The sequence below is a fragment of the Arthrobotrys flagrans genome (assembly GCF_004000055.1).
Source record: "Arthrobotrys flagrans strain CBS H-5679 chromosome Unknown unitig_0, whole genome shotgun sequence".
NCBI lineage: Eukaryota > Fungi > Ascomycota > Orbiliomycetes > Orbiliales > Orbiliaceae > Arthrobotrys > Arthrobotrys flagrans.
The window spans coordinates 2467080-2482196 of NW_027137550.1; the positions used below are offsets into that span (position 1 = coordinate 2467080).

The 15117-nt window shown below is 44.3% G+C and overlaps 3 protein-coding genes across 3 annotated transcripts; 1 reads left to right on the plus strand and 2 right to left on the minus strand.

The window, feature by feature from the left end:
- Positions 1–7329: 7329 nt before the first annotated feature.
- On the plus strand, positions 7330–8202 carry DFL_003773 (uncharacterized protein; the record flags this gene model as incomplete). Its single annotated transcript, XM_067632759.1, has 1 exon — positions 7330–8202. One exon carries the CDS (start codon positions 7330–7332, stop codon positions 8200–8202), a length of 873 nt encoding a protein of 290 aa, XP_067490996.1.
- A 472-nt stretch (positions 8203–8674) lies between these two features.
- DFL_003774 (uncharacterized protein) lies at positions 8675–9535 on the minus strand (the record flags this gene model as incomplete). The annotated part of the gene is made up of 2 exons (XM_067632760.1): positions 8675–9427; positions 9491–9535. 2 exons carry the CDS (start codon positions 9533–9535, stop codon positions 8675–8677), a joined length of 798 nt encoding a protein of 265 aa, XP_067490997.1.
- Positions 9536–11613: 2078 nt separating this feature from the next.
- On the minus strand, positions 11614–13494 carry DFL_003775 (uncharacterized protein; the record flags this gene model as incomplete). The annotated part of the gene is made up of 1 exon (XM_067632761.1): positions 11614–13494. The coding sequence occupies one exon, from the start codon at positions 13492–13494 to the stop codon at positions 11614–11616; it is 1881 nt and encodes a 626-aa protein (XP_067490998.1).
- Positions 13495–15117: the final 1623 nt, after the last annotated feature.

Genomic DNA, 15117 nt, shown 5'->3' on the forward strand with positions numbered 1-15117 from the left:
GAAGGCAAGGGCAAAAAGCCTTCCTATCACAACTGCGGCAAACTGCCTTTTAAGCTGGGCGATTAGGTAGGTTCCGACGACCTATGAGCTCTGGTATTTATGAAATGATAAAATTTGGTAATCAAGATGGCAGCTATGCCACCCCGTAAATGGTTGACAGGTATGTGATAAATGCGAAAATCTAGCTCCTGCTTTTCTTAGAACTAACCTGTCGGCCTATAACACAGTAGTCCTGACAACGCAAATCTTGGGGCAATAGTATTATTCGTATGATGTTTGTTTTGTGCTCTGAGCTTCGCGTTTGTGTAGGTGTACGTAAACTCTTTCATCTAAAACCCCCCGGTCAGCACAATCAGCTCACTAACCCAAAACACCGACATCAACAGATTCATTTACGAAACAAAGGGGTTCACCTTGGAACAAGTGGACGAAATTTACGCAAAGATTCCACACGCATGGAAGTCTCCTGGGTTTGAGATCCAGTAATGTAGAGAGAGCAATCCACCCTATGATCCTTGGTGATATGGTGGGGTATGTCGGTTATACGAATCGGCCATATTGGCTAACGGTTCTTGTTTCGTATGTTTACCAAATCTAAATTATGTTCAGTCTTCCTATAGTACCTGTTCCCTTTTTGGTATAAACTACTGCGGCCGAATTAAAGTATTCTCTTGCGGTATTGGGCAATAAAATTTTACATATCATTCCACGATACCTTGGAGAACCACTTACTGAGTACCTAAATTGGAAACAAACAACATCAATTGGTAAATGGTAAATATGGTTCCGAAATCAGAGGTACTGAAGCTAGCAAAAACCCCTTGGAAATATGAGATTCAGCGAGATTTCAATAGCATCGTTGCTGCATCGGTCTATTCCATGATTCTTTATGGAAAGTCTCCCAATGTAGATATTCTATATGATGTGCAGACAGAAAGCTACCAGTCCCAGCGAGAGGCTATTTAATTCTTCGGGCCGAAATAAAAACTGCGCTCTTGAAGAAACTAGTCTCGTTGAAGAAAGTATAGCCTGGGGTTACACAGTGGTCTGGTTTGGGTTACACAACTACCAAAGGCTAAATTCTTCAAAACTCCGGGCCCCACAATAACTACACTCATATGAATCTATGGCATGTCAGCAAATACACTCTTTCTTCAGGAAAGTTTCTCCCGAGCACTCCAAACTTCGCACCACTGAAGTAAATATTGGCAAACTGGGGAAACTTGTTCGTGGTATCATACAGGGATCCTGATAAACCGCAGAAATAAAACAACTACAGTGCCACCACACTGAATACAAGAAAAGAGGACAAATTTTTCTACGAGCCAAACTGGGAGCTCCCTCAAATATATACAACAAAGCAAGTCAGCCTTCTGCCAATCAAGAAACGTCTCGACTAGGACTCCGGCATATAAGCCGAATGTTACACAAGAGCAGCAGGGCTCTGTCGCATCTTCACGGCAACGCAATTTTGACGTAAGACAGCTGGATAACAGTACAAACCACGAACCAAAAGGATTGCCCTGATATGAATGGTTGTAGTAGGCATATTGGTATCGATATAATCAGGCCATAATTTTGTTCGGTCTATTTACCAAGCTTGAATTACGGAGATAATTTTTTGCCCATATTCTGAATTACACTGGCCTCCGTGACGTCCAGGAGCCAAAATTTGAAACTCGATCAAGGTGCACTTTGTAGCATAACGTTAAATAAGCCAGGGGACCGAAAATCTGGTAAGATTGACGCTGGCCACAAGCACCAACAAGCAAAATATTCTTATTAGTTTGATCTTGTTGGAATTCTTTCATTTTAGCTTAGACCTTCCTTCTCAGGGAAAAATTACTGCCGCACTTTCGGGGCCGGCTGCATATCTTAAGCCCCAGCCGACCAGCATGCATAGCAGTTGCGTGAATTATAAAAACACACAACGACATCAATTAGCAAGGCTAATGTAGGAAATTCTTCTTGCCAGGCTTTAGGCAAGGGCATCAGTAGGAACGCTGCCCTTGTTTCTGTTAGCTCCCGCCGATCCATTCCAGGCCCGAGTTAACGAGTTTTCCCCGCATTTTGAGGCTAGGCATTGCATTAAAAACGATGTGATATCATTCGAACTCCCAACCTGTGAGCTGAAGACCCGTTCTAGAATTCATGCTCGACTTCTCATATGCATATCTGACTTTCACAAGGTTATATTTGGCAGTGATTTTGCAACCCATTAAGTGTTAAAACCGCAAAGTTTTCCGTATAATAGTTAAAGACTATATACCCTCGAGACCGAAGATTATAGACGCGAGGAACAACGCCATAAACATGTTCAAGTACAATAATACAAAATCGTTCCCAGTATGTCCCGTTTCCCTTGTAGGCGAAGATTTCTACGTTTGATTCTCTCATTCAGCCTTGAGCTCCCCCACAATATCGGAGATTTTCTCCACTTCGACCCCTGCAGCGCAGCGGCAATCGTAAAGTTCTATCCAGGACTGGGTAAGATTATCTGTGCCTTCCCCAGGCCAAAAGAAATGTTTCCGATCGAGGAATGATCGCCGTACCCCTGCTTACTTAACGTTAGCACAGAATATTAAAGTCATGAGCTTGGATAAGGATCCTGTGCTACCATGAAGTGAACAATTCATTGGCCTCATTGCTTCCTAGAAGGGATTTCAGCTACTCCTTATCCGTGAGAGGATAATCATTAACGTAGATACCGAGCTGCGTGTATTCCTTTTTCGACCTTGAACTGCTTCGGAGTACCAAGGGCGCTTTACATAGTTGGACAGATATTACGGTCGATCCTAGGTGTCCGAAACCTCTGCCAGACACCTACAGATCACCAAGACCGGAAACTAGCATCAGCAACCTTCTCAGAGAATCGGTTACTCCATGCATACATTGCACCTAATTAAAACCATAAATTAACTATATAGCTCAAAACAGAATTGCTGTATTGTATATATTCTATATTGGCTCCAGTGCAAAATTGAGCCACTCAATGGTAACTTTAGAACAGATTCATAACGACGCTACTAATTAATGAAGCAGATAGTCATGTAGGCGTTAGTACAGTGTTGTAATGACAAGAGAGCATATTCATCGAGTCCTAGGCCCTCTGTGATTCAAATATTCCAGCTATATGGCCCCAGATGCGATGCAACATGACTGCCTTGGGGCCCCTATCTGCAACTAACTCGATTTTACGTCACGTACAACATGAACTTCTCGAATTGATGCTTCGCCCCCTCGGACCGGAGTTTAACCTAGTGCTAAGGCTCGACATAAGTAAGGGCATATCTCGAGTTCGTTGGGTGACTCAAGAGCCTCCCGGAATTCTAGCTAATCTTACGGTCCATTAGTATGCGGCTCGCGGACCCGAGAAGATCTCAACGTTATCCTATTCGTTATATGTTACACCTCCATGGTCATCCGTCCCAATCATGATGATGCGGTTATAGTTCGACCATTTTTGGTCTGAAAATTGGGATACAGAAGGAAGATCTGGGGTCCAAGGCATCAACGTTATGACGGAGCTTTCCGCGAAGATACCGTTTATCATTTCCTAGAGTAGACGTTGTCTATATTGGTATATCGCCGGATGGATAGAGTCGAGGCAAAGGCCTCAATATATGAATAGGGCCCAGAAAGTCTATATAAAGGCCTTTATTCTCCTCTGCGAATCTCTTTTTCACCTCCCTTATCATCAACATCGGATTGCAATCAAGAAATCCTAAGCAGAAGGTAAGCTTTAGATATAATACGTTATCTAAGCTCCCAATATCATCAGATCCTAAATTAACTTTCTTCTATTATAAAATATAGAATCGAAAAAATATCACCATAAGTTTCAAACCGTAATCAACGAAGACGCAACTCACGAGACTTACTTTCCTCCTGTCTCTCATCGCCTCCGCCCTGGCCGTCGCCGTACCAGAGGCAGACCCAGGCACCCCCGTCACCGGCTCAAAAGAAGATGCAATCCTCCAAGCCAAACGCAACGATCTCGACAAGCGCCTAAACTGCGTCCGTAATGGTTGCAAATGCAAGCCTGTCGCACAAGACCAATGCTGTGGCTGGTGCTCCGCTGTGACTAATGCTGGCGTTGGCGGCAGTTGGTCTGATGTCTTTGAATGCAATCCCTCTGGAGGGTGTTGTCGATACGGTCCGCGATCCAGCTGCAACAAGTGGCCAAACTTCTCCCCATGCGGACCTTAAATTTGGTCAGTCGGGAGGATACTGGTCTCGTACCTAGGCGTCACAAAGGCTTAAATGAGAGACCAGATTATACGCCCTAATCGCGTTTTTGAGGGTTAAAAACAGCAGCTACCAATATCAAATATCGATTTCCTGTTCCGAAATCACGCTCGCTATCATGTTTTCGCACTACCGAGTCGACGAATCAATTGCTCTGACCGAAGAAATGTAACTAGTTTACCAAATTTCACATTATAATTAGGAATACCTAGCTCCTTATTAAAATTATGCCCTTACCCATATCAATGGGCCTTATTGTGGAGATAAACTTACAAGAAAAATTCAAACAGGCGAACCAAACTTTTAACTTTCGAATTATTAGGAGGGATGCGTATTAACAACGACAAAAGGTCTTAATCTGCAACACAATGGGCCTCAAAACCTACAGTGCCTAATAACTATCCTCTAGTGGACTTAATAGCACCTAATAACTAAAACCTAATAGTGACCATTACAACAGTCCTAATAGCAGTAGAAAAAGATTAGGGCGAGCCCTAAATATTCCTAACACAGCCGCCCAATAATCAGCAATAGTACAGTCGAATACCTCTAATTCGCTGTACGTCAACATTACAACCTGTCGGTGTATTGCGCACGTATCTGTCCTATTTTCCTACTCTTCCCCCGCCCAAATATATCCTCCTCAAGATACAACTTCATAGCATGCTAGCAGAATATAGCACACTATAGCAGTAGAAAGACGGCGACTAATCGAAACCCCCAAATCTCGCATACCGGAGCACGCTGACGCAAATTCAACTGACAGCGCCCCGTCCAAAATCGAGGATCCAAAGGTGTGTGGCGTATACACCTGCGGCTGATGTATGCCACAACCAGGGTTCTGCAGACAAACAGTGTCTATGGCAGCAAGAAAACCTACCTGAAATTCAAATATCGTGGCACGGATCTATAGAATCTTATCTGCTTACCTGATCCTGAATTTCCATCCGATTCTCCCACATAGACAGAACCCCAATTCCACAAGTCTGCAAGTCTCACTTCTAAACAACAATCGTCCCTACGATACCAAAGATACGTTAGGCAACCCTTTTCAAGTCTTAATGATGAGGGTCACTCACACTCTATAGACTTATTCAGCCGTAAACCCACAAACCGCGACAAACACCTGCATGCGAAGCTAAGGCGGCACGGATTCGAACAGGGCAAACACCTCTCCCAATAAATATTACTGCGACGCTAATGGACGGAATGACACCATCAATGAGCATCGCTCATCGCAGGCTCCGGTTCACCCTAAGCTCCAGGCCTCACAAACTTTGCTTAATTTAACAGCGCCTCAACATCCTCAACGCACACATCTGTAGTATACACCACACGTGCGCACTACACTGGCCACACGTGGCTCTAGGATGTTCTAGCCCGAACCCCGCCCCACTTAGTTTCAGGCCTCGCCGAACCATCATCATAAATACAATGACGATGCCAATTATGAGTATTAGGATTTATGGCGGTAGCACTGTAGCAGATGTGTTTGTACACCTTTCGTTAGGTATGCAGGTTTTTTTTTTCATTTTAGGCCTTGTAGGCGTGTGTATTAGAACAAATGTTATAGGTGGTTGCTCGTACAAACAAACTACGGTTCAGAGAGTACGCACTTGAGTAGATCCTGTGGTTGGTAGATGTAGCGTCACCCGGTTTAAGTCGATGTCATGGCACCGTCAACATATACAAGCATTGATTGTGTATATAAGAAGAGCGTAATTCCCTGTGAATAATTTTGTGAGTAAAGTCTGTTGTTAAACAAATATAAAAGCATAGTTTTCTACAAAAATACCCATAAGTAATTGGCAGCCAGGGCAGTTTCTGGCACCTAGCGCCATACATTTCATTTATCAAATCCACTTTTAAAAAATTTATTGCTTATCAGCATGGCTATAAACGAAGATACCCCTACCGGTCTCACGACCTCCCAAATCCCTTTTCAAAATAATAAACCATCCTTATCCGACTATCCAATCCATGCAATCCGTAAAATAAACCCAAAAACCCAAAAACCCGCTTTATATTACATGACTGTTTGTACACCAAGGCACAAAATTGGATTTTGCATGGATTTGGTTCATCGTCCTCTTAATAGCGCCAGTGCTTTAAACACTCCATCACCATCATTTCAAAAACAATCAGTCGACAATTTGAAACCCATCCCAAACACCGTGAATTCTACGAACAACGATTATACCAAATTTTGTTCTAAAGATAACGCCACCAACATGGCTATCCTCTTAAACTTTTTCAAAGACAACATTCACCAATCTTTTACAAAATATCCCAGTGCTCAAATGGTATACGACAGGCTGGTTGGGAGTTTAGACAAAAATTGTCTTTCCGATGATGATTTAGCAATAGTTAAGGCATTAGCGGAAGAAGACAGTATAACGAATAAGGAATTAGTAGCTGAGAAAGTTAAGAATTATATGTTTAATATTCTGTTAGAAAGTTCGTTTCCAGAGGAGATTGCGAAGAGTGTGGCGGAGTTGATGATGTCGCAAGTAGTTGATTTGTTCTTTCGGGATGGAAATTGTATTTAATCTATTGCTAATACTCTTTAAAAAATTATTAAAGACATTTAACTAATACTATTTTTTCTCCATTCTATGAATAAAATCATATTCTAGTCCATACTTCAGATGTCCGATCTATATATAGACAGTCTAGTCTCGTGTAGACAGTCCTAATTCAGACACTGTTGCAAAAACTGCGTTGCGCTTCATAGGCTTGGCGGCGGGCTAAAAATCTCAACCATCCCGTTTCGCGGTTCGCAATCACATTCACCACCAAGGCCGATGAACGGCTCAAGCTCCTCACCATGGCCTCCACCTAGACCTAAATGTCCCCCCAGGCCCCCATCGTAATCGCCATCCTCTAGGCTAGCATGGCGAACTCCAACCTCCAACCCAACAGCTTTCTCTATCAGTACCCTCCTTAACCTACACCGGTCAATCGCTTTATCCCAACCTTACTAAATCCCGATAACATCCTTATAATTACACCCACCTCCCCGGCCTGGTCGATATAAGATCGACCGGTATATAAAGGAATAAACAAAAAAAAGAAAGAACAATGGATATCCAAACCCTCCTAGCCTCCTGCTACGCCTCCATATTCTCCCGTTTAATCTGCTACCCCCTCGACACAATCGCAATCCAACACGCCTCCTCAACCCGCCGTCCAATTTTCTCAGTCCCATTACGAACCTACTACCGAGGTCTCCTCCCCTCCACCGCCCTCGTTACACCAGCCATATCCGTCTATCTCACAATATATCGTCAATCCAAAGCTTCTTTAATCCCACACTTTGGAGACACAACAATTACATACCTCTTAGCTGGCACAACCGCCGAATTAGCTAGTTCGTTCGTTTGGACGCCCCTTGAGGTTATAAAATCAAGGTTACAAATTTCAAGTACAACGAAGGAAGGGAGTTTGAGTGAGAATCTAAAGGAGATATGGCGTACGGAGGGTATTCGTGGATTCTACAGGGGTTATCTACTTGGTTTGATAGTATTCATCCCATACAATGGGATCTGGTGGACGGTCTACGAACATACGAAGAAAGCCGCACCGAGGGATTGGGCTATTTCTTCACAAGCAGCACTCGGTGGTTGCATGGCGACTATGACGAGTGTATGCTGTTGTCATCCGCTAGATTTGATAAAAACACGGTATCAAGTTGCGACTACAGCAACGGTGGGGAGGGTTGGAGGAGAGAGATTGGAAGATGCTAGAGGGATTTCGAAAGTAATACGGAATGTTTGGGGAGAAAGGAAGTTCGGATTGGGGTTTTATAAGGGGCTTGGCCCGAGATTGGTGTATGCGACGCCTAGCTCGTTGATTTCGATGGCGGTGTTTGAGTATTTTAGTCCGGATAGGACGGCGGAGACTGCATTGAGTGGGTCGGTACAGGAACGAAACTTGGCGGAAGAGAGGCTTTAGAGGCAGACGCCATCTCCACCGAGTGCTTTGGATCATAGAATAGAGACCATAGACTTTCCTTAGCACTAAACTTTTCGCGGGTTGGATAGCATTGGAGTGTAGGATTATACGCATAGAGGGTTGATTTGTTTTGTAAGATTATACGCATAGAGGATTGATTTGTTTCATTTGACGTATATATTGGCGCTTGTTAGCGGTTTTGTACTTGGATATTGATATTATATCAATAATATCGAACCTATTTCCTGACTATTCAGTATCGAAGTTTTGCACCGTAGCCAATCCACTCAAGACTAAGTCAATTCTCCCAATGTCAAAGGCCGGCTATCGATTCTCTACAAATACAAGCTGCAGGTCGGAAAATCGAACCCTTTACTCTCAACATTTCCGTTCGATATACAGGATAGGAATCACCCAGTATTCCGTTTTACCGATTAGTCAGGCGCACAACATACAGGTCGCATGATTGACCTCAAACCCCATTCGCCAAATTTACGCCCTCCAGAGCTTTAATAGCACCCTCCAATTCCTTCCAATCATCAATCAAATACCCTGCCCCACAACTCTCCAACTGCTTCCCCTTCACCCCCCTCTCCTCAGGTTCATAAGCCCCCAAATACCCAACCGTCTTAATCCCCCCCGCAACCGCACTTTTGACACCACTGACACTATCCTCAACTGCAATACACTCCCCCGTATCCCTCCCCAACTTCCTACACGCAAACTTGTAAATCGCCGGATCAGGCTTACTCGTCGGAATAGGCAAGGAGGTCATAGCCGAAAAGATAGTCTTCTCGTCAAAGAACTCCATCTGCCCCGCCTTCCTCAAAGCAGCCAGAACTCTTGGTCCAGCGGAAGAAGATACAACTGCAAACCCATATTTTCCTGACTCCTTCAATTCTTCCAATACTTCATTAGCACCATCACATGGCTTTGCCTTCTCTCCCAGTTCCTTTGTGATAGTGGTGACTTCCCGGGTTATTAGATCTTCACGTTCTTCGGGTGATAATGTGAATTTGTAGATCCCCTCTATTTGTCGGAGCATGCCCGCGAAGTTTTGGCCAACGAATTCGGATTGGAGGGATCGGCCGGAGTATTTTGTGGTTGTAGAAGGGGATTTTTTGGAGAGGACGTCGTTGATGAGTTCAGCGCAGACGTCAAAGGCGATTTCTTCGGAGCGGACGAGGGTATTGTCGCAGTCGAAGAGGAGTTGGGTTATTGGTACCTTTTGTAGATGCTGTTGGATATTTCCACTATAGATGGCATCGTGAATGGGATATGTACTTACGAATGCATGCTTATCCACAGGAACCTTTCTACTTGGTCCGTCCATGATGTCTGCGTCTGTGATATATCGATGCTCTAAATTTACAGTAACGAGTGAGAGGAGAACGGTAACCTCGCGAGGACGACTAAAATAAGCCTGTGTGACAGGTTGATGTTCTTTACGTCCTCTTATAATTATAAGCTTACAATCCCCCCTCTCGCTCACCTCGATCGGCCGTTAGCTATAAGTGGTTTTCATCAACGGATCTTCGCATGCGCATGCATAGGTTCTCAGAAATGTGTTGGTTATGATGTCATTTCACACAGATCAGACCATCTTTCCAAATTAATTTCCTGGGCAACAAGACTCCAGATTCCGAGATCTGTCCCGAGATCCATCCGGATGCCCCCTCTTGACCTTGACTACGGAGAGGTTGACGGCAACGGCTTTCTCATACATTCCATTACTTTTGATGACTACAGATTGGATCCTCTGTTTGTAGTATTAATCCTACACTAACTACTCCATGAATGTTGTAAACCCTTATCCTCGAGATCTACTCTTAGAACTCTCCTAGGCAATATATACTTCCTGCGTATAAGAGCTAGTTATATATATTATTTAATCCCACTCCATATTTAAATGCAACTGCTCCACTTCATTCTCCTCAGCTTCAATTATACGTTCTGCGTCTTCGTCATCGCCATCCGTGACTTTGATAAGGTACATTCCGCTCTATATTTTCCAATTTAGTATTAGAATATCCCCTAAATTCTAGGGAAAATACTTGTGTGTTTTGGGTAAGTTTTGGGGAGGAGGCTTACAAAGAAACCCTCGACAATGCCTACACCTTGCGAACCATTGGGTTCTGTGTAGCCGACTACTGTGCCCTGGAGGTTTTTCAATGTCAAAACGGATTTGTTCAGGGGGACGGTTGCAACCCCAACGCATCAAGAGCTAAAATACTCTTGAGATCGTGGCTTGATCAATCTTACATTCTATAAAAGTTAGAGCTAAAGATCTAAAAGATATCGCTTGAGCTTAATCGGTCACAAAACAGTGATTATCCTCCTTACCTGGTAGACCATTGTGACGGCGCACAAGTTTCAATCGAGGTAGCTCGGTAGTAAATGTGAACAACCGTTTCTTCGGAACCGGGGCCGGTTATCGCGAGACTCCAATTGGCGAAATTCAAAGAAGGGTAACCACTTTTAAGGCTTTCAAACTTTTGAACGTATAGACATTGAAACTTTAAGGAAAAAATTCGAGGACGCGGAAGAGGTTTAAGTTGACAATCACGAAATCATCGAGCTTACTTTTATTCTCCCACCAAGCTTCTTAAGTAGCTTTTAACTAGCTTAGCATTGTCAGCCCCTTCCAGCCTCCCGACAGCCCGTTTACCTAGCTCATAGCTGCTGTGTACACACCTGTCGCACTCGGCACTTTCCATTCCGCCTTCCGCCGCCATCGGTTACTCTTAGCTGCGTAGCTGCTTAGCTTAGCCTTGACCGCTTTTGGGTCCAAGGAAATTGCGGTATTCTCTTAAAATTAATCAAGTATCGTATTGATTAATGCATTTTTGTTAAGATTTTAATATATTCCGGCTTGGACCGTGAAACGGACGCGATGATGAAATCCAAGTCGAAAGCTACCTAACCAAGTCAAAAGGTGTTATTTGTGGGGCCATGGGAGCTGGTTGCACATTGGCCACGAGATTAGTTGTCCGGACCCCATTGGTAGAATAGTCGTTTTTGAACGGTTAACTGCCGTTAAAATTCCTCGTGATTTCGATATTCGTTGTTAATTGCAATTGATATGGTATTTACGGAGTATGCAAAGAAAGTAGGCTAAATAATCATGGGCTTCCGAGTCCCAATACGATAGATTGCATGGCCAATTGATGTCAAGAGCTTTCAGAGCAAACCACACCAAACCTAGCAAGGTCACATACAAAGACCTCGAAATGTTTCTCAAAAAAATATTCCACAAAAAATCCTAGTCTGGTAGCTAGATAAAAGAGGCGCCAAAATGCCCAGATGGAAATAATAAAGGCCCCAACACAAGTAAAGTAATAGTTAACAAGAATAGTCGCTCTTCTAATAATGTATGTAAATCCCCAATCTAAAACCGATTGATCCTCAAATTTAAAGCTTCGCCAACTGCGCCCCCGTTTTATGAAAATCATTCCCATGCTCCAAACTCCCCTTCATCCTCTCCACAATTTCCTCAAAACTATACGGACTAACCTCCTCCAACCCAATCTCCGTCTCCTCCAACGACTTCGCCGCCGTCTTCACCGCCTTACTCTCCCTAGCCTCCCCATTAACGGCATCCTTAATAAACCCACTCCAAGTCTTAAAACACTTGGCAGTAACAGGAACCCAATCCATCAACTGCGCAAAACAATGCGGCATGGCTTCGTACTCCTCGAATCGAACAGTAACACCTCGACTATGTAATATCTTTGCGAAGAATTTACATTCATCTGCCAAAAGTTCTTGTCCGCACATAACCAACACAGGTGGGGCACCGGACCATCCTTCGAATATCATGGGGTTGACGAATGGGTGTAAGCGGAGTTTGTCTTCGACGTAGATTGCCTTTCGAGGCGGAGTTGGTGGCCAGATGTCGCATTTGGGGAAGATGGGACCGCCGGAAGGGTAGATGCTCGGAGAGGGGATATAATCGAAGTCCTTGTTTGCGATGACGGATGGAAGACAGTGGGTCGTGTCTACCCAGGGACTGTTGAGACCTATTCCTGCAGGCAAGGGTAAGGAAACCGACTGTCCATTATGCGTGATACCGGAAGGGTGGAGTCTTTGAATGGTGAGGATTAAGGCGATTAAAGCGGCCGAAAGGTTCCCACCTGCGCTGTCGCCGCAGATGACGATGTTTTGGGGATCGACCGGTCCATGCAGGGCGCCTGGGGGTGGATACAAAAGGTAGAGGTATCCCATGAAACAATCCATTAGTGCAGAAGGGAACGGATGTTGTGGCGCAAGTCTATATCTGAACGAAAAGACTCGACCGTTGGTTTCCTTCGCGATCCTGGTACAAGCCGAACGATGTGTCGCCGGGTCCATTAAATACATCGCACCACCGTGGATGTAATAGACGGTAATCGGAGACGTAACCTCCTCCATCATTTTCGCATATTTTTCTTCCTCTGGGATCTCGAGTTGAGGAGCGTCCTTTGGAACATTTGCGCGATAACCAGTCCACTCTCCAGACGCAGCCGGGAGGTCAGGTTTCAACCAATCGAATTTCTCGCCGGTAATGAGAGAGTCGATTGCTTCGATGACGTACTGACGAGTTTCTGGACCCGTCGGCGCTGGAACCCCGTTTTTGGAAACCCACATGCGACCTTTGATCCCGGGGTCTTTAAGAGAGACATGTTGAGTTTTAGATAGTGATTCTGGATTTGGAACAGCAACAAACGATCTAATCATAGTTATCAACAGCTCGGTTTTGAGGTCCCAATAGGGCGACGTTTGTGAGAGACCCAAGGCATGCCAAGCAACCGTCTTGCCCATGAGGGGTAGACGAGGGACCAAAGCCCTCAACATGGCAGCAGGCGAGGAATCCATGAAGCATGCAAATATCGACGGATTATCGACAGATATCGGACGGTCTGGTTCTGATAACTTTTGGAGTCTTTGGTTTTTATCGTTTCGTTGAAATAATCGCTTGTAGATTCCTTTCTTTTGACGCTTTCGTGAAGACTTTGGGTCTACAGTATGAAATTCTGGAGTAATATCGATAGAGAGAACTGTATCCTTCTCCGTTCCATCTTTGGAAAAGGCAGTCGAAAATGTGGAACTTCGAGAGCGTTTCCCCTTCCTTTTGAGGTTAAACAATGTATGGGTGGTTGCCGGGTGTGGACTTGGACCGCCAGCGGTCTCAACAGCTACAGGAGCTCGTGGAGCAGAAGCAGCGGTCGTCGCATTGACAGGTGCTTGCGGTAGGTCGCTGCTGGCAGTGCCGGGAAGCGTGGATTCCGTCGTGGAGGGCGGCTGAAACGACATGCCGAGGTTTAACTTTAGCAGGGAATTTTTGTTCGAACGGTAACGGATTTAACCTGGCCTGGTCAGGAATATTCGCCTAAATTGGTTCAAGATTCGGTTCCAAGATGTTTCCTATGCATCCAAGTTAGCTTGCGAAGTTTAGTTGCAAGCAAATGTAGATATCGAGATCTGATTTAATTCAAGAGAAAGGGCTCAAAAGTAACCAGTAAGGAATATTTATTCAATCCTCACCCTACCAAAATACAAATCTCTTCTCAAGGCCCAAGCACTTGGAACTCTCACCAATAATTTCCACAATAGAAATACAAAAAAAAAAAAAACGGAAGCCTGAAAAGGATCAAAGCAATGGACCTTATATCACCAATATATAGCCTCCCTTAAAACATTTAAACACCTGATTGATGTCTCAAAGCCCCAAGCTTATGAAATATATATAAGTGAAAAAAACTTGACTAACCAATTCTCGTTTAGTTTCTCAGACGGTTGGGAAACAACAGCTCCCTCGTTTAAATAAACGGAGATTGTCGAGACGGCTGGATCAAGGGTGGGGAATGGGTCTAGATCATGCAGCTGGATTTTGAAGACCCTTGCTTAGAAGCTTTCTTACGAACACCTCCCAGGCCGGCCTGTTGAGACGAAAATGAAGTAATGGATGTCGATATGGAATAGTTGCTAGTACTTATTAGACGGCAGAGATAAATGGCAAGAGCCTGGTTTGAAATTGCGAGCTGAGTGGGTTGAAGTTCTTTAAATAGGAATTTTTTGGAAGAAGAAGGGATTAATTGATGTTGATCAATGTTGGCTGCATACAACGTCAAATATTGATAGACAAGAGAATGAAAAAGAAAGAAAGAGGAGCGTACGACATGGCAGTCCATCGTTGGTTCCCATTTCCCTGAGTCTTTGCATGGACCTAACAGTACTGTCCACCAACATACAGCCATATCATCGTATCAGACAAGATCCAGTAATTCCACCCCTTCGAAGTCCATCCATTGGTCACCATCAATACACCCATAAACTGCTGTGCTACAATTTCGAATTTCTAAGATTAACATCAAAAAGGGTGTGGAGCGAATGATCGAAAGCCACTCTGCTGTGCCATATTTGCTATATTCCCAGCGAACGAAAAGGAACACTGGCAAACCACTCTCATATGAAATTGATTCTCCACAATATTAACCCACGGTTCCTTGGGAATCAATACATTTTTTCAGACCATGGAATGCACATGCCCAACAGATTGTGTCACGTTGCCAATATCACAGAATCGATCTTACCATATATACTAGCTAGCTTAGCTGGAGATCTCGCTTCACCTTGTCGAGCATGGTCCTCCTGTTGCGTGTTGGATGGGGACCACGGTGCGACCACAGCCCTTTCATTCTCCGACGACTAATATGATAATAAATATGCCGCTAGCATGTCCTACTACGTACGATACTACTATGGTATACTTGTAGCCTCGATCCCTAGGATTTCTGGTTACATCGACTAGATCTCGTATTGCCTTTTTTTTCAATCAGCTGATGGTAGTACCCAAACCAGGGTTCCTGCATCACAGACAGTCGAGTCGTTGGTCCCCCAGGGATAAGAATTCAAACAATATGGATTCTACCGACC